Source organism: Vulpes lagopus, chromosome 8, assembly GCF_018345385.1.
Source record: "Vulpes lagopus strain Blue_001 chromosome 8, ASM1834538v1, whole genome shotgun sequence".
Lineage (NCBI taxonomy): Eukaryota > Metazoa > Chordata > Mammalia > Carnivora > Canidae > Vulpes > Vulpes lagopus.
In genome coordinates, this window is record NC_054831.1 from 57,774,209 (window position 1) to 57,795,053 (window position 20,845).

The 20,845-nt window shown below is 37.5% G+C and overlaps 1 protein-coding gene across 14 annotated transcripts in view; it reads right to left on the minus strand.

The window, feature by feature from the left end:
- Positions 1-20,845, minus strand: part of PARD3 (par-3 family cell polarity regulator) — a 658,827-nt gene that overhangs the window by 20,717 nt on the left and 617,265 nt on the right. For all 14 annotated transcript variants that reach the window (XM_041765035.1, XM_041765041.1, XM_041765037.1 and 11 more), the window contains one exon: positions 219-339. In XM_041765035.1, coding sequence (XP_041620969.1) covers positions 219-339 — 121 coding nt within the window. The remainder of the gene's footprint in view (positions 1-218; positions 340-20,845) is intronic.

Genomic DNA, 20,845 nt, shown 5'->3' on the forward strand with positions numbered 1-20,845 from the left:
GAGACTGATTATGCAATGGACAGATGGTGCAACAAGATATAAAATGAAATTAGCAATGATGAAACCCAGATGGAAATGAAGGAAAGGTCAATATGTTAAAGGTCAAAGGAATTTGGCTCCATCTTGTCTTGTTTCATAAAGGACGAAGGTCAGAGCTTAGTGGCTCTTTCTGCAGGCGAGTTGTCAGACTCTGCTGTGCTGCAGAACCAAATACTCACCCAGGGTTGTTCAAAGCTATAGGTACGGCGCCGATCTTCTACATCTTCATCCTGCTTTGCTTGCTGAAATTCTTGCCGTAGACGCTGTATCCGATCATGGTTGCTAGGAGTTGATCTGTTGCTAAAAGAGAGAAGGGGCAACAATGAACACCCTTCAGAGATACAATCTGTGAATCGCAGTTGCTAGGGAAAGAAATGGCAGCTTGCTGTGGAATGACACTATTTAAGAGGCAGTGAACTTATAAAACAATATCTGGGCATTTAAAATGTTTTCATTTTGTTCTTATGATTAAGACTTATTAAAGTTATTATAGACAGACATTCAAGAGGGCAAGCAGTATTTTTAGACATTCCTGTTTTATGCAGTATTTTAAAAGCCTCATTTCCTTTCTGTAATCTGGCAAGGTGCTGGCAGCAAAAATTTTTTGGAAAGGACATTGTATTAAAAGTCAGAAATACCAGGGTCCTGTCCTAGCTCTTCCACCTTCTTAGACCAAGGTACTTAATACCTCTGAGTTATGGGGTTCTTTATATATGAAGTAGACATGACAATCGTTTCTGCTCTAAGTATCATAGTTGCAACAATCAAGATTAATAACATTCAATACAGCTTTACAAATGTGCAGTATTCTTTTCAGAATGCCACCATATGAAGTTCTTCTTTAGGAGTTATCAGAGATCTATACACAAAATGCAGTTCTCACAGCATAAATGAAGAGCATTTTAAAAATAACTTTGGGGGACACCTGGGTGGCTCAGTGGTTGAGCATCTGCCTTTGGTTCAGGGCGTGATCCCAGTCCCAGGGATCGAGTCCCACACTGGGCTCCTGCAGGGAGCCTGCTTCTTCTCCCTCTGTCTGTGTCTTTCCCTCTCTCTGTGTCTCTCGTGAATAAATAAATAAAATCCTAAATACATACATACATACATACATACATAAAACAAACTTTGGGTGGTAGTCTGGTTTCACCAGTTAGTTGATAATGTTGCCTTCTTTTTTATAGCATTAAATTTTATTTAATTATCACAAAAAGCTTATAAGGTAGGTACAGATGGTAGTATTTCTCTTTCTCTCTCTCATTCTCTCTCTCTCTCTCTCTCTCTCTCTCTCACACACACACACACACAAATGTAGAAACCGACATTCAAAGAAGATAAACAAAAAAAAAAAAAAAAAAAAAAAAAAAACAAAGAAGATAAACGTGACTTGTTTGAAGTCTGCCAGCTGGTCAATGGGGAGGTGAGACTGGAATCCAGATTTTTCTGGTGTCTAGTCCAGCCCTGGTTTCACCATGCCATGTTGTATCACTTAGTAAAACACATATTAGACTCCAAAGCCCCTGCTTTATAAAATCATACAGATTTTAAAAACAGTATTTTGCAAGAGGCTCCTGGGTGGCTTAGTGGTTGAGCATCGGCCTTTGGCTCAGGGCGTGGTCCTGGAATTGAGTCCCACATCGAGCTCCCCCTTGAGGAGCCTGCTTCTCCCTCTGCCTATGTCTCTGCTCTCTCTCTCGTGTCTTTAATGAATATAAAATCTTTAAAAAAAAAAAAAAAAAAAGAATAGGATCTTGCAAGAGTTGTAGTGACGGCCAAGGTTAAAACAATCTTAAATCTCATGGCATTTCTGGTCTATGCCATCCCCTGAAGATGAAGGCATGTCCTATCAGGAGAGCTATTCAAGCACCTTAGGTACTTGCTGTCTCCCCAACAAAACATCAAACTCCTTGAGGACAAGGATTGAGCTTTATACTTATCACATATACTCTCCAAGCTGCTAGTAGAAAGGAGAGCAGTAAGCTATTAGCAGACTGGGTCTCTTCATTGAAAACATGTTGCCCTGGTTATCAATTTGAATCTGAGTTCTTCTGGCTACACATGCCACTGGGCACTGTAACTTGTGAGGGATAGCTTGGAAAGAGAAATTCTGTCATAGTAGAGCATATAAAATTCTCAAATTAATATATCTTCATACAATTCCATGTGTTTTGAGGAATTCCAAAGTTTAAAAATCTCAAATTAAAAATATTTGTATATAGGACAATATTAACATCTTCCAAGAATAAAAGATAGTCTTTCATCATTTAATCTACTGAGTAGATCCCTATCACCTTTATGTTTCTATTAGTTTCATTAGAGCTTCTGGAACATTCTATGAATATTCTCAATTTGATTATTTTCCTAGTCAATAAAAGCCTGTTTTACCTTTTTGCTTCTGACAGATATTTTGAACTGATTGCCCTGAGAACATTAAAGGTTAATGGGACTGTAAAATGTTCTACTTGACAAGACTTCAGTCCACATTTGGATACATCTTAAAACTTCCCTCCCATACTCTTGAGCTGAGCAGGTTGCTATTCCCATTGGCTTTTTTTTTTTTTTAAGATTTTATTTATTTATTCTTGAGAGATACAGAGAGATAGAGAGAGAGAGAGAGAGAGAGAGAGGTAGAGACATAGGCAGAGGGAGAAGCAGGCTCTATAAAGGGAGCCCACGGTGGGACTTGATCCCAGGACTCCAGAATCATGCCCTGGGCCGAAGGCAGGTTTTATTTTATTTTATTTTATTTTATTTATTTTATTTTATTTACATTTATTTATTTATTTATTTATTTATTTATTTATTTATTTTTGAAGGCAGGTTTTAAACCGCTGAGCCACCCAGGGATCCCCTCCCACTGGCTTTTAAGGAACATACAAAGCATCTTATATTCTTGAACACATAAATTATTTTCAATAATGGTGGCCCAATGTAACACCTAAGCTCTGGAACCCCTTGCTCTCCATGTGAAACTGTGATAATGTAGGTATGAAGATAGTTCCTGAGATATGGAAGTGAACATTCATTAATCTCACTGCTGTTTCTCCAACTGTAACTTTTTTGTTCCTGGAATATTTCTTCATAGCTTTTAATAGGAGGACTATAGGAGGCTTGACTGACAAAGTATTTTACAGGTCTAACTAGAAATATTTCCCTATTATTTTCACAAACCATAGACAGTTTTAACTCTATAATTATTAGGTTCATGAAGTCTAAACCACTGATGAAAACTGATTTCTTACTATTTATGGTGAATTGAGAGTACAAATCTCCCAACACGGGAAGTTGACCCAGTGTCCTTAATTTTAAATTCTGGTGACCTCAATGTTTTTCACAGTATAAGCCAAGTTCTGGAGGTCACTTCTGCCCTTATTTCAAATCTCAGCAGCTGGTTGAGACATTGTTTCACTCTCTTTTCCTTTGCTTCCTTTCTTCCTCTGCTCTAGAGAATGGCAACCCACTTGCCTAAGACTAGCAAAGCCACACAGAATTGAAATTGAAAAACAGGCTGCAATGTTTTTCATGATTGATGATGACTTCCAAAGACTGGAAGACCATCAAGCATCCTCGGGGGACAACAGTTGGCAGTCTGAAGGTGAAATCCTGGCTTCAAGAATGAAACCCTTGCAACTGCTTGTTCTGTTTCTCAGGCCAGTCTATAACAGGCCAATAATTCACATTTGGACTTCTAAAGTTCTTCGTTAGCTCTTCTGCCAAGAAAGCCAAAGGAAATTTTAAATATTCATTAGCATTAGTGGCTAATCCCTAAACATCCCAATCAACTTATATTTAGGTTTGTTGCCAACTTAAAGTTGCTCATTATTTTGTCTGTGTGTGCAAGGAATGTGATAAAGATACCATGAGTCAATCAGATGGGTGAGAGAGACAGTACAACTCTTAATGACAAGCCAGGAAATCATAATTTCTATAGAAAGCAAGGACGCAGAGGGCAATTATAGAGATTTTTTTAAAATAAAGAATCTACACAGACAGACATAAGACAATTTCACTCTAACACTAATGCAGACTTCCTTTACGCTTTTTTTTTTTTTTTAGTTTTAGTCTTTGGAACTGTCTTTTATACTTTTATACGTCTGTGTGTTGTATATGTATTTATACATTATATATATATAAATTTTAAACTAAATGAAGAGGATCAATTTTGGTTCAGTGATGATCTGGAAGTCTTTCTGACAGCATTAAAAATAAGATACATTGGATCACACACTATGAAGATTCCTAGTCTGGCATGTAGAGTATAACCCTGAATTATATGGAACTCCCATCCATAATTACCATGGGGTTTGTACCCTTTCCTGTCAGAGGTAGATCACACAGAGTGATAGACTTTATAACCTTCAGGATGGACTGCTGCAATATGCTCTACATTGGTAGCTGAGCATACCAATTCATGCTAACTGTAGCATTGGCCCTATATGCAAGCAAGCACTGGAACCTGTCCTACACCTATACCGCACGGGCATGCTATCCAATCATCTCCTAAGATATAGTGAGTAAGAAAAGAAACATCCAAAGTCGTTCTCATGTGTGCAGGAGAATCATCCAGAGTGCTTTTTTTTTTTTCAGAGTGCTTTTTTAAACACATGGATTGACTGAGCCTCACCTAGAGAGATTCTAATTCAGTCAGTTGTGTGCAGTTTCCAGAAATCTGTACGTACCTGAAAGCAATGCAGGTGCTATATGGACAATACTTAGAAAATAATTCAGCCTGCAAACTTCATAGTTGGGACAAATTCCAAAGCCTGTGGGCCAATTAACTAAAGACTGAAGGATACTCAATGGCCCTGGAAACATCATGTATATCCTGTGACAAACAGGAGTAATATGCTTGGTCTGGAAAGGGAGGGCCTTGCTTGGTTTCAGCAGATTATTGTCCTGAAGGGATGTGAGCCTGGTGTTGCCTTCTAATTTTTTTAGATAAAAGAAGTCAGAACTAGAGTTTTCTCCTCTATTCCCTGAATTTTAAATGTTGGCTGACTATTTTTTCAATCCTAGGTGGGACAAATAAAAAAAAACAAAACAAAACCAAAACCAAATATGTCTGTGGGCAGCCAACTTGCAACCTCTATTTTGTATTCTGCAGATGCTGCCTGTTTTATATGTTGCTTTTCTAGGCTATTTACTTCCACTGCACCAAGATAAGGCCAGTGATCCCCTAGTAACAGGCCCAAGAAACAAAAAATATTTTTTAAAAAAGACAACAAGGCAGTGTCCATATAGTCTTGCCTCTCCTACACTGTCTGCTCCTTCTGATCTAATGCTGGGTATACTGCCCTACAGGCGTGAGCTCTGAACTCTCTCTTCAGACCAGCATATGCTGAGAGAGGAGTTTGTGAGGTAACTGATTCTTTATGGACTAAAAATATCTAAACATTTGCATTCTTAATTATGCAAAACAAATCTGGAACACTGGAATAGAGGGAATAAGTTTAAGATCCAGAATCCAATGGAAGGGATGACAAACACTCATTTCTTTGAACAAGAAGGCACCATTTTGGTCTACATTTTCTTTCCCTTAGAAGGAAGAAAACCATGAAAGGAGTAGGTAGGCAGAAAGGAAAAAATGAACTGTGGCAGGCTTTCCATGGTGCCTAGAATGGAGAATAATCTCATACAAGAGAAGATAATAGGAGGCGGGGCAAGATGGAGGAAGAGTAGGGTCCCCAAGTCACCTGTCCCCACCAACTTACCTAGATAACTTTCAAATCATCCTGAAAACCTACGAATTCAGTCTGAGATTTAAAGAGAGACCAGCTGGAATGCTACAGTGAGAAGAGATTGCGCTTCTATCAAGAACAACTTGTTTTTGGCCACTCTGCACTGAGCAAAATGACTAGAAGGAAAAATTCACCACAAACGAAAGAATCAGAAACAGTCCTCTCTCCCACAGAGTTACAAAATCTGGATTACAATTCAATGTCAGAAAGCCAATTCAGAAGCACAATTATAGAGAAGAAGGTAAATTCACTCGTATCTTTCTCTCTATAATATCCTCTCCTTTCCTTTCCATCTTCAGATTACACAGCACTGTTTTATAGAGATTATAATTTACATGTGCATGTGTTTCTTTTTCTTACACTCACGACTTCATCACAATCACTTAACACGTATATGTTCTGCAAGTCACATCCCTGCGGTGGGGAAAACCGTTACCCAAATACTTGTAATGGACAGACCTGCCAGTGGCACCATGGTCCTGGCTTCCAGGTAGTCACACCTTTGTGCAACTCCCTGGCACTGAGTGTGGGCAGGCATGTGACTTGCTTCTACCAAGGAATTGGGGAAAAGGTCAGGGAATGGATATGATCACATTTGTGATGATATAAGAATGCAGTGTCCATCTTGCAAGTACATATCTCTCTCCTCTGGCTTTGAAGAAGAAAGCTACCCTGAATCCTACAGCTGCAAAGAATAGAATGCTGTCACAACTCCAGGAGCAGGGAATCAAACGTTTCTCTCTAGGGGAGCCTCCCAGTGAGAATGCTGTCTGGCTGACCCTTTGATTGTACTTGGATGAGACCCTGAACAGAGGATTCAGCTGAGCCATTGCTGGTCCCCAGATCCATAGAAACTGACAAAAGGAGCTGTTAAGACTGTGTGAATTTGTGATGCAGCAATAGAACTAATACCCACTGATGCTGGCCTTTGGCGACATGTCTTAATTTGGCCCTCAGGATATTAGTGGATGTGATATAAACAGGGGTTTGAAATGTGATTGCGCAGTGGGTTTGCTTTCTTGTGCTCCACTGCAACCAAAGATAACAAATAGACACTCTAAACCTCCTTCCCTTCAACACACACACCCGCACAAAGACACACACACACACACACACACACACACACACACACACTCTCTCTCTCCACCACCACATCACCTTAGACAGTGTTGGTGGGGGTGGAGAGTGGAGGGATTGTATACTTATTAAATGAAATAAAGTGGCCTAGAAGTACAAAGACCTAGGCCCTGCCCGCAGCTGCAACCAAACAAATATTGCCTGTTGCAAAAACATATTGGTCAGAAGAGCAGAATACAAGAGAGGAATCATATTTTATGAATGATTCTTACCACTATCACTTATATGGTTAGTCACTTCAAAGTTCTAGTCTCTGAGAAAAATTGCACAAAGTAAATACTATTGCGAAGATGTCCCTGAAAGATGGTTATTGCCAGATCTTAACACAAGAAACCAATCAAATGTGCTTTCAACTGAGCACCAGTTTATCCCCAGGAACACTCCATGGAAATCAACCCAGTTGTGTAGGGTGACCTTTGGACATTCTGATGACCCAATACTTGCTCTGGCTTTGGATCTCTGGAAATCAGTCCCCACAAGGCCAAACCAACCACATGTGGGTGTTTCCTCAGCGTATGGTGAAAACAGACCTGCCAACCAGGTCATTTGGTAAAGTTGAACTCAAGGGCTCATTCCTAGTTTCTCTTCCTGATGACTTGACAGGATCTGACATAACTCACAAAGAGAGATTCCTGGTTAAAACTGATTTTAGGGATCCCTGGGTGGCGCAGCGGTTTGGCGCCTGCCTCTGGCCCAGGGCGCGGTCCTGGAGACCCGGGATCGAGTCCCACGTCGGGCTCCCGGAGCCTGCTTCTCCCTCTGCCTGAGTCTCTGCCTCTCTCTCTCTCTCTCTGTGACTACCATAAATAAATAAAAAATTTAAAAAAAAAATAAAAAAAATAAAAAAAATAAAACTGATTTTACTTAGTTTGTCCAGAGTTTGGGACATATGTTAACATATGTCCTTCAAATCCCCAATTTACAGAAGAACAGGTATACACAGTAAAAATTTTGTTAACCACATCCACCTATATCCTCTCCCTTTCTGCTGTTGCTATATACCCATCAGCCCTAGCAATTTACTTGTTGGCCTAAGCACAAAATTCTATTCCAATTTCTACTGAATTTCACACCTGTACTTGGCATCCAATGACTGGAAATGCAAAAGGACATTATTCTTTTCCCAATTAAAAAAAAAGACCCACAAAAGTCAATTTCCCAATTCTATCTGAGATCTTGGATATCATGCAAGTCCGCACTCGAAGCTTATTCCAGTTGACGTATTTCTAGCATTCCCTCAGGGACCCCACCCTGTGCGTGCACCAGAGGGAAAGCCCTAGATCTCTGCTGACTGCCAACTTCTCTGCTTAAGGAACTTTCTTCACCCGCCAACACTTCAAAGTCCTACTGTCTCCTTGATTGTACAGTCAAGACTTCCGAAACATCATTATGGTCTGCATCCCAGTGCACTGACAAAGCAAGGACACTGAGTTAAAGCTTCCAGGACACCATTCATGATGCTCAAAGACCCAGTTTTCCTGAACTCCAGCTTTTCCCAGCCTTGATGCGTCTGTAGGTAACTCGGCCCTCACAGGAGGTCCTTGCATTTTGGCCCACTTATTTCAGGGAAATGTATCTCTTTTTTGACTTCCTTGGTCGTTTCACACAAATGAAAAGACTAAAGATATGGGACGGGAGATAAACAACCTATCCTTCAAGGGTACTATTACTTTTCAAAATATTTTCACTGGAGAAAAATCAAAGCACCTCTCCCTTCCTTGTCTAATTACTACTTCTCGCATCCTGGAAAAGGAAAAACCTTTAGTCCCTTTATCTGTACCAATGGCAAGTCTAAAATTCAGCTATTTCATGGATGTCACTTAAAACAGACACCAGGCCTGGCGAAGGCAAAAAGTGACACTGGAGAAAACATATGTAGGGCAGACCTGTCACATAGCTTTAGAAACAGGCAGCCGGCAATGACCACAAGCGTCTCAGATCATTAAGCAATGTCTTACTGTGATGTCATGCACGGATGTACAGAGTTGTAATCATTTCAAAACAGACAGATTGTCAGCATGATAAAGTGGATACAAACAAGTTCTTGAACAGTGATGACTGCAGTGTAGGGGGAAGAAATGTCACTGAACTAATAGGGTTGCTAGCACGACTCCTAGGGGATGGCACCATTTAGAGACTCCAGGTACACGACATGCTTCTCACTGAGCTATTTCTCTGGGCTGATTAGCAATTCCATAAACTAGTCCTGATCTTGTAATCGCCAAATAGTTATAATCTACAGATGTCAGAACTGAGTTCTTAATTGCTGTAAATTAGTGCACAAACACAGGTTTCTCATTAAACCTATTACACCCCGTATGTTAAAATGGAGCACTTGTCATGTGTTTTCTTTCTTGGCACTCAAATCAGGAGCATTCTTGGTAAGGCCCTAGGTACAAAGAAGCAGGGCGATACGGCTAGGGTGCCTGTGTGGCAGGTTCCTGTCCCTGAAGCTAGGATTTATTCCTGGCCTAAAAACCTTTCAGTGGCCATGTATCTAAATTTTAATGATGAGCTACATTGTGCACCCATCTTTGCTTTCTGAAGACAGAAAATGTTGGGTCACCCCTCTGCGAAGGCTTTCACTGCTCTCAGAGGAACCTAGAGTGCTTCCTCCCACGGCACTTGCGTTTGCCTCCTGTTACCTGGGCAGGTGAAAAAAAAACATCAGTTGCTAAATTAAAAAGGAAATGAGGAAGGAACAGGCTGACATGCTGTGGAAAAGCGTACCTGAACTTTCACGTTAGATAAGCACTAGTCTCCTGGCTAAGAAGACCAGGGCTTTCTACCCTGGCTTTTGCTCTCCGGCTGGAAGATTTATGAGAAATGGGGGAAAGGCTGGGAGGGTTAAACCAAGAAATGTATCAATTACCAAACTACAAATAAAAATAGCTCCTCTGCACAAGCTTCATTAAGTTTTATCAGCAAGTATCTTGGGGTTTTACACTCAACCCACAGGTCATAAATTCACAGTAAATCCCCCATATGTTCACCAAACACCTGAATTCAATTTCTCTTCTGGTTGTGAAACAGGAATATGGCGCTCCAATTAATTATGCATGCAAAGTTAGTTTCTTAACACGGGAGCTTTTTTTTTTTTTTTTTCAATGCTGAAGGCTATTTATAGCATCTGAAATTTGGGGATAGATGTTTCTTCAATGTTCACAATTTTATATTGGTGTGTAGGTATAAATTCTCTTTTCCCAGTTTGAACAGTGAAAAAGTAAAGTTGGTAAATACTTTGTATAATTTTTACTTTGTATAATTTTTCTATAGATAATCTCAGACATTTGTGTGATGTGACGACAGTCTTTATATCTAAGGTTTTTAGACAAATATTGCTGTGGGTGTGTACAAATCACTTTGAATTATAGAGAAAGTCTAAAGTGAGGCTAAATGGCTATATTTATATGTGTCTATATGTATATGTGAAATTAGCTACTTAGGAAATATGTCATTTTCAGTTTATTTTCACAGTTTGGCTCATCACTTGTAATATGAAAAGAATTATGAGAAACTTATGCAAATCCCAAAGGCACTCACTTTCCTCAGCTGATAAAATTCATTTTCAGATTTTTGACACTCATGATTTGTTGTCCATTTCACACCAATTTCAGTATAATAAATCATAACAAATTAAAAACATACAGCTATGTTCTCTGGGTTAAAAAGGTAGTCACCAAAGCTGTTAATACCGCATTTGCTTCTGAAGTGATGAGTCCTAGGGAGGGTCACCTCTCTCCATCAGAAAGACTCAGGACTGGATCACATTCTGGGGCCCCGCATGGTCATTTGGTAACAGGGCTATTATTTTATAAGCAGCAAAATTCAGGAATGTACCCCTTGCCCCATTTTATTACTATCATCACTCTTCCTTATTAGCCTGTCACTGGTCTCAGGCAGGAGTGAGAAAAATTTAGCTTTGCTTTTTTGAGGGGAATTCCTCCAGCTACAAAGAACACACACGTGCACAGACACACATAATTTCAGGACCCAACAATAAATACACGAGAAAAAAATTCTCGTGAGCCTGAGGTCGCTTCTCCTGACTAGTAAATCTCACAGAAATAACCCAAGTTGTCTTCTACCTAGATTGCTACATCTCTTGCAGTCACACCTCGGACAGATGGGGCATTTGCTTAAAACTTAGCACAAAGTAATGTTATTTAGCAAGCTTTAAAAGACTATGAATGAAAAACGTATTATCAAAGTTTTCACTTCAGAAATCATGTTCTCATAAAACTTTCCAACAAGTGAGCTTTGAATATTGTGAGACTGAGTGTTGGAGCCTAAGACCTCGAAGAAGGTGGGAGAAGAGAAGCCAGAGTGAACCTCCTCATCCCCCAGATGAAATCGGGCAAGGGACAGGGAGAGAAGCAGCTGTCTCGAGGTTTCCTTACTTCCTAGTAGGCTGCTCTGCGTGGCTTTAAATGAGTAAGTGATGGCGGAGAAAATGTTTTCCTGGTATACCTATGAATTTAAACGCGTTCTTGAAAATACAATGTTACTGCCTATAAAAAATCACATGTCATTTCTCTTTGCACAATGCAAGATGCAGTTATAATTTGGGGATAACGCCCCAAATGCACTTCCTTTTCATAGATTATATGACTTTCATAACCTAATAAGTGGCAAGGACATATAGGGTATTCTATTAGATTAGAGAGTTGAAAAAAAAAAGTATATGGATTATGCTATTCATTCAATAAAACCTCTGAGGATATGAGGGTTAGCCCGTTGTGACCCACACTGTTAAAGCCTGTGCTTCAAACTAACATACACATTTGAGTGTCTGGATAAAGAAGCAAAGGAATTCAGTTGTATACATGAAAATCCTAGAGAATGGAAAGAAAAGCAAAAATCAGAAGTACATTATGAAAATCTGAAATAAGAAAGCAATGGAAATTAAATTACAAAACCTGATAGGTTTTGATGACAAAATGAAATGATTACCATGTTCCTTTTCATATTAGAAAGGTTTTATCATACAAGCATAGGAACTAATTATAGAACCATTATTTTAATTCTTTAATTATGAAATGATTACATACAATTCAAGGCTAACATTCTTTTTGTTTTTACACTCTGTCTTTAATGACAGAATAATTGCAAAATACTATACAAAACTAAGCTATGCTTTTTTTTCCTCAAAAATTCCAATGCAAAAAAAAAAAAATTCCAATGCAATATGGTACTTAATGTTCATGTCAATTCTAAATTATGGATAAATTCATGTGGCTTTCTTAAAATGATTTAAAATGGAAAATAATGTAATAGGAGATACAGTGCCTGTGATTTCATGACTGGCTAACTCTGAAAGTTTTGTGGGAACTCAAATAAAAGCAGAAACATACATTTATTAGTCTTCTAAAAAAACAGAACCTTGGATGTACCCAAATGAAGACTTCGTATGTATTATTGATTTTAAAACATTTTAAAGATCACTGGAGGGGATCCCTGGGTGGCGCAGTGGTTTGGCACCTGCCTTTGGCCCAGGGCGTGATCCTGGAGACCCAGGATCGAGTCCCATGTCGGGCTCCTGGTACATGGAGCCTGCTTCTCCCTCTGCCTGTGTCTCTGCCTCTCTCTCTCTCTCTGTGACTATCATAAATAAATTAAAAAAAAAAAAAGATCACTGGAATACTTCTATTGACAGTTTTTTTATGTCTATTTATGTTCTTAATTAACTTCATAATTATTAGCTAATTATTTTCTAGGCCTTTCTTCAATTCACAATTTGGCCACGCCCCAACTTACAAATAATTTATCTGGATAGAGGATTAAATGAGATAGAAACATTAATCACTTTAACTTCTCATTTCATGTTCAGTTAAATTATTACGAGAAACACAAAAAATGTGACCATATTGGTTTGGAATTATTGATAGCTTTTGAAAATGGCTTGCATCATTCTTTTGTAAATTAATTTTTCAAAACAGAACTTTCATATGTATAGTTGATATTTTTAAATGCTAGCTTAAAGTCTTAAAAATCTTCTGCTCTATTGCCTCATGTCCCTCTTACTACCCAATCCCAACATAAAAACTTCTAAGGCTTTTCTCCGTTTTCTACAGTATTTCTTTTTAATTCAGCCTGAGATACACAGACCAGATCAATCATAATTCCTGGTTTGTGATATGCTCTTGTCGATGATTCTTCCATGGCTCACTTCTTCCATATAGTTAACGATTTTTAATACTATACTCAATATTACTAGAAGTAAATTATCAATATGATTTATTACACAAAACAAAAGCTAGGGATTTAACAATAATCCATATCTAAGCAAATACCTCTGGTATTTCACTACAGTTTTCTGAACAATTTTAAACATTATCTGTTGATTTCCTGTGTAGGTAGAGGAAGCACTGGCTTTTTTACACACTGTAATCCCAAATTTCACTCCCTATTTTCACATCCCACGTCCTCCCAATCCAGTTATTGAAAACTTTTAACTGATTTTTTTTTTTTACTATTTACATTATTTATATATTGTTCATTACTAATTCAAATGGAGCACTGCGATTACATTTCCTTTCTCCTACAACATTCTTGGTTTTTCTTTTGCTTAGTTTTCTTAGAGTCTCTCTAAATTTTTCCATCCTCTAGAGTCTTTTTTTAAGACTTTATGTTTTAGAGCATTCTTAAATTCACAGCAAAATTGAGAGGAAGGTACAGAAATTTCCCATAGACCTCCTGCCCCACACATATGCAGCCTCCCCAGTTATGAACATCCCCCAGCAGAGCAGTGTACTGGTTACACTCCTGGAACCTACATTGTCACAATGTTACTGGTCAAAGTCCAGAGTTCACATCAGGGTCTCTTCTTGGGGTTGTATATTCTATGGGTTTGGGCAAATGTATGATGACATTTGTGTTTGTCATTTTAATATCATATAGAGAATTTTCTCTGTCCTAAAATCCTCTGTGCTCTACCTATTCATACCTTCCCCTCCCACCTTGCCTGGCAACTACTGAATTTTTTATGTCTCCATATTTTGCCTTTTCCAGAATGTCACATGATATGATTTAAGTTTCCTCTGCATCTTTTCATGGCTTGATAACTCATTTCTTTTTAGCTCTAAATAACATTCCATTGTCTGGATATATCACAGTTTATATCCATTCACCTCCTGAAGATTTTGGTTGCTTCCAAATTTTGGCAGTTACGAATAAAACTGCTCTAAACTTTCATGTGCAGGTTTTTGTGTGGACATAAATTTTCAGCTCTTTTGGGTAAATACCAAGGAGCTCAATTGTGGGGTTTATAAGGTATGTTTAGTTTTGTAAGAAATTTCCAAATTTTGGTCTTCCCAAGTACCTGTACCATTTTTGCATTCCCACCATTGCTCCACTTCTCACCAGCATTTGGTGGTGTCAGATTTTGGCCATTTTAATAATTATGTACTGGTACCTATTTGGTGTTTTAATTTGCATTTCCTTGATGATGTAATGTGAAGCATCTTTTCACATGCTTATCTGCCACCTTGTACCTCTTCTGGGAAATGACTATTAAAGTCTTTAATCCTTTTTAAAAATGGGTTGTTGAGGGGCGGCTGGGTGGCTCAGTTGGTTAGGTGTCCACCTCTTGGTTTTGGCTCAGGGTATGATCTCAGGGTTCTAAAACTGAGCCCCCTTCTGCTGCTCCCTCTACTCATGCTCTCTCTCTAAAATGAAGACATAAATAGAATATTTAAAAAGATAAAATTGGGCTGTTGGTTTTCTTATTGTTGAGTTTTAAGAGTTCTCTGTATACTTGGGATAACAATCTTTTATTAGATAAATCTTTTGCAAATATCTTCTCCCTCTTTATAACCTTCAAATACATATTTCCACATGATCCAACCTATCAGAGCCTATCAATTCTACTTTTTCTCTTGTCGCCCTCCAACTCATGCGTTCTTTCCACATGTTCCAATCTGCACTGGCTCTCCAGGGCTCTGCACAATGGAAGTCCTGGCACCTCCTTTCATCATTATCCTGGGATTTGTTAGAGTATACATTGTGCAGCTTCCTAAAAGGGAATGGCTTAGAAGTAAAACAAAACAAAATAAAACAAAAAACTTGTATCTTTACATGCTTAAACCACCACCATTTTCTGACAGTTTGGTTAGGGATACAACTACAGGTTAGGAAACACCACTCTTCAATAGTTGAAGGTGTGGCTCCACGGTCTTCTAGCTTCCGGTGTTATTATTGAGAAATATGACATTCTGTTTCCCAACTCTTGGGAATCAACTCTTTGTGTATTTTTTCAAAGGATCATCTCTTTATTTGTTACTTTGAAACTTCACAATCCTGTTTCCTTTTAAAATTGATTTTTCAGGGCACTAGTTAATTCTTCAATTTAGAATCTTAAGTTCTCCATTTCTGGAAATTTTTCTTATATTATTTCTCCAATAATCTATCATTTTTCTCTGTTCTCTCTTTCTAGAAAACAGATTAGTTATACGCTGGACTTCCCAGAATGAACTTCTGACTTTTTTCCTCTCTCTCTTTCCCATTATGTTGATCTTTGTTTTATAGCTCATGTTCCCAACAAGCTTTAGAATTATTTCTATAAGAAATGTTGGGAAATGTCAGGAAGGGAGACAGAACATAAAGACTCCTAACTCGGGGAAACGAACTAGGGGTGGTGGAGGGGGGAGGAGGGCGGGTGTTGCAGGGGAATGGGTGACGGGCACTGAGGCAGACACTTGACGGGATGAGCACTGGGTGTTTTTCTGTATGTTGGTAAATTGAACGCCAATAAAAATTAATTAAAAAAAAGAATTATTTCTATATTATTCTTTTATATTATATGTATGTGTTTTATGCATATAAATTATTTTTAGAATATTCTATATTTACATATGCTATGTGTTTATGCATTTATATAGATGTTAATATACTTATATATGCATATGTATGTGTGTATACAGATACTTAAAAGTTTTTCCATATTTATTGATTTGGAAACTAAATTTGGAAAAATTTAGCATTCAATTTATAATCTACAAAGCTCCAAATACAAGCAAATCTTATTTTTATGATTTAGCCAAGTCTTCCAAACTTTTCTTCCACAAACACACGTTCTGGCATTATACTCCAAATAGCTTTTTCTTTGACATACAATGAAATTCACAGTTTGGCTTTAGATGTTTATTACTTAAATTTACTCCCACTGCTTGAAGTGGTGATTATGATCTATAATTTTTAATCCTCTGTTTCAATATTTGCTGGCCTCCACTTTTAATTCTCCTGCCGAATAGTGACCAGCTCCTACTTGGCTCTCTTAAAATTACCCCTTTGGTGCTCATGGTGGAATGCTTCATGACTTTTCCCACAGTGCAGTCCTAACCAGAGCTACCGAAGTCAAGTCCGAGGCTCCAGCACATTCCCACCACATAAAGCTGATGCCATTTTCTATGAAATATAGTCTGTAGCTAGTGCATGTGAATTAATATAAGCAAATTGAACCCGGTATATGATCCTGAATGCTCATAGTCTTTGAAGAACCAGTTGATAACTCTGATTAACCAAAGCCTTTTTTGTATGTTTGTTACAACCCTTGAGTTTGAAAATCTTTCTAGAAAGCCCTATAACATCTTTTCCATCTTAGAAAGAAGGAATAATGGATATAAGTTTTTAAAAAAGTTTTAAGATTCTCATGACCTGCAGTTCTCATTACTGAATTTTTGAGTAGAAAAAAAAAGCAATTGAGCTGAATCTTATTCCATCAACTATAGGATATTACCCAGAAGCTCTTTTGCTTTCTCACTATTTTTTTTTTTTACAAACTCCCAATAACAGCACTTTTGTAGTCATCTATCTCTTTCCCCTAAAAGTAAACTTTTTCAAACACATTGGCTAATTGTGGATTTGCTTGGTTGATTTCTAGTCGAGACTTTATTGTATCCTTTTACTTACACGTAATTTTAAAATTATAACTGAAACAAATGAGAAAATCTTTATTTTGTGGTATAGGATTCACAGAAGAGATTCACTTCTCTAGTTTGACCTTTTCTCTATTTCAGGCATTTTTAAATTTCTTAAGAACAAAAATCAATAGTACTGACTTCCAGACACAAACTGTTTAAAATGTGGATAAAAAAACTCTTTGACCTTTATAAGTTGATTCATGTAGTCAAATTGTTACTTCTGTCTAAAATATTGTTCAAAGACTTTGACACTTTACTAACTTTAAAAAAAATTGGTTTTGCTTTTTTCAAATATAATTAACATATCATTATATTAGTTTCAGGTGTACAATATAATAAGCATCAAATTTAACGCTTTCTCTTTTTTAATTGTTTAAGGTTGTATATTAATTCTAGTGTACAGGTAATATTGATTTCAGGTGTACAGTATAGTGACTCAACATCTCCATATATCACCTGGTGATACCTGGTGATATCAACAAGTGCATTCCTTAATCCCTATCACCTGTTTCACTCAGCTCCCCACTCACCTCCCCTTTAGTAATCATCAGTTTGTTCTCTATAGTGAAGAGTGCTTCTTGGTTTGCCTTCTCTTTTTTTTCCCCCTTCGTTCATGTGTTTTGTTTCTTCAATTCCACATACGAATAAATTCATATGGCATATCTTTCTCTGACTGATTTTGCTTAGCATTATAGTCTCTAGCTCTGTCCATATTGTTGCAAAGGGCAAGATTTCTATTCCTCTTTATGGCCAAATAATATTTTGTATGTATAGACCACATCTCCTTTTTCCATTCATCTCTCAATGGACACTTGGGCTATTTCCATAATTTGGCTATTACGAATAATACTGCTATATTAATGGCAGGGTGCATGTAGCCCTTTGAATTGGCGTTTTGTATTCCTTGGGTAAATACCTAGTACCATGATTGCTGGATCATAAGGTAGCTCTATTTTTAACTTTTTGAGGAACTTCCATACTACTTTCTACAGTGGCTACACTAGTTTCCATTCCCACCAACAGTGCAAGAAAGGGTTCTCCTTTCACCACATCCTCAACAGCACCTGTTGTTTCTTGTGTTGTTGATTTTAGTTATTCTGACAGGTGTGAGGTGATATCTCATTGTAGTTTTGATCTGTATTTTCCTGATAATAAGTGATGATGAACATCTTTTCATGTGTCTGTTGGCCATATGGATGTCTTCTTTGAAGAAATATCTGTTCATTTCTTCTGCTCATTTTTTAACTGGATTATTCATTTTTTTGGGGGTGCTGAATTTTATAAGTTCTTTATATATTTTGGATACTAATCCTTTATCAGAAGAAGTCATTTGCAAATATCCTCTCCCATTCTGTAGGTTGCCTTGTAGTTTTGTTGATTGTCTCCTTCACTGTGAAACTTCCCATTTTGATGTAATCCCAATAGTTTATTTTTGCTTTTGTTTCGTTGCCTGAGGAAACCTATCTAGAATAAAGATGCTATGGCTGATGTCAGAGAAACTACTGCCTGTGCTTTCTTCAAGGACTTTTATGGTTTCAGGTCTGGCATTTACATCTTTAATCCATTTCTATTTTATTTTTTTGTGTATGCTTGTGGCTGTCGGGTTTACCCAACAGCATGTGTTGAAGAGGCTATCTTTTCCCCATTGGATACTCTTTCCTGGTTTGTCGAAGATTAATTGACCATATAGTTGTGGGTTTACTTCTAGATTTTCTATTCATTTCCATCGATTTGTGTGTCTATTTCTGTACCAATAACATACTGTCTTTATCACCACAGCTTTGTAATATAACTTGAAGTCTGGAATTGTGATGCCTCCAGCATTGCTTTTCTTTTTCAGGATTGCTTTTGCTATTTGGGCTCTTTTGTGGGTCTTTACAAGTTTTAGGATTATTTGTTCTAGTTCTGTGAAAAATGCTGTTGGTTTTTTGATAGTCATTGCACTAATGTGTAGATTGTTTTGGGTAGTATAGACATTTTAACAATATTTGCTAGAACAACAAGCAAAGCCAAAAGCCAACAGAGGAAGGAAATAATGAAGATTAGAGCAGAAATGAATTATATAGAAACTAAAACCAAAAACAACAAATAGAGCAAATCAATGAAACCAGAAACTGTTTCTTCGAAAAAATTAATAAAACTGATAAACATCTAGTGAGACTTGATCAAAAAGAAAAAAGAAAGGACCCAATTAGATGAAAGCACAAATGAAACAGGAGAAATAATAACAAACACCACAGAAATACAAATAATTGTAAGAGATCACTGTGAAAATCTATTTGCCAACAAATTGGACAACCTTGAAGAAAGAGATAAAATCCTAGAAATATATAAACTACCAAAACTGAAACAGGAAGAAATAGAAAACTTGAGTAGGCTGGTAACCAGCAAAGAAATTGAATCAGTAAACAAAAATCTCCCCCCCCCCAAAAAAAGTCCAGGGCCAGACGGCTTCACGGGCAAATTCTACCAAACATTTAAAGAAGAGTTAATACCTATTCTCCTCAAAACGTTCCAAGAAATAAAAGAGAAGGAAAACTTTCAAATTCATTCCATGAGGCCAGCATTACCCTGACACCAGAACAAGATAAAGACACCACAAAACTAGAGAACTACAGGCCAATTATCTCTGAAGAATATAGATGCAAAACTCTTCAATGAAATACCAGCAAACCAAATCCAAAAATACATTAAAAAAATCATAAACCACAATCAACTGGAATTTATTCCTGGGTTGCAAGGGTGGTTCAATATTCGCAAATCAATGAACATAATGCATCACATTAACAAGAGAAAGAATAAGAACCATGTGATCATTTCAATACATGCAGAAAAAGCCTTTGGTAAATTATACCATCCATTCATGATAAAAATCCTCAACAAAGTGGGTTTAGGGGAACATACCTCAACATTATAAAGGCCATACAGGAAAAATCCACATCTAATATCATTCTCAATAGGGAAAAACTTAGAGCTTTTCCTCTATGGTCAAATACAAAACAGGGATGTCCACTCTCACCACCGTAACTCAGCATAGTACTGGGAATCCTAGCCTCAGCGTCAGGCAACAGAAAGAAATAAAAGGCATCTGAACAGCAAGGAAGAAGTAAAACTCACATTTTGCAGATGAGATGATACTATATATAGACAACCCAAAAGACTCCACCAAAAAACTGCTAGAACTGATAAATGAATTCAGTAAAGTTCCTGGATACAAAATCAATATACAGAAATCTGTTGCATTTCTTATACACCAGTAATGAAGCAGCAGAAAGAGAAATTAAGGAATCCATCCCATTTACAATTGCTCCAAAAATAATAAGATACCTACATAGGAAAAAACCTAACCAAAGAGGTGAAAAACCTGTACTTTGAAAACTATCAAACACTGATGAAAGAAACTGAGGATAACACCAAGAAATGGAAAGACATTCCACATTTTACTAACTTATATAACTTTGTTTTGGGAAAAATAACCCAACATGATTACAGATTATAATAAAGATTTGTTTTTTCTGCAATAAATGTAGGCTTTTTGATCTTTCAATTATTATCAAAGTGCTAGGAAATAGGTAGAGTAACTAACTACCTAGCCAGGGAGCTATTGAATCATGAGCAGAAGGGGCAAAGTTCACAGGAATTTGGGTGTACATTTCCAAACCAGCCCTGATGCCTGAAGGCTTACAAGGCAGGTGTAGGTGCCAGCTTACACCTGAGGACAGAGGAGAAAAGGATGGAGCAAATCATCTGTTAAAACTCAGTATGACCCTTTACAAGCAGATTGCAACACTGTCTTTTCTGTATTTTTATGTTCAACTGATGTCCAAATACTAGTGTGCAGAGAAGCTAAGCCAAGACCAAATAGAACTAATTATGTGTGCAGTAGCAACAGAAGCCCAAAAGGAATATACTCAGAGATAGACATAGACATTGATTTAGATCTAGACACAGGAAGAGATGTAGATATAAATATCAGCACTAACACAGACATGTATACTAAAGAATCAGTTTGGG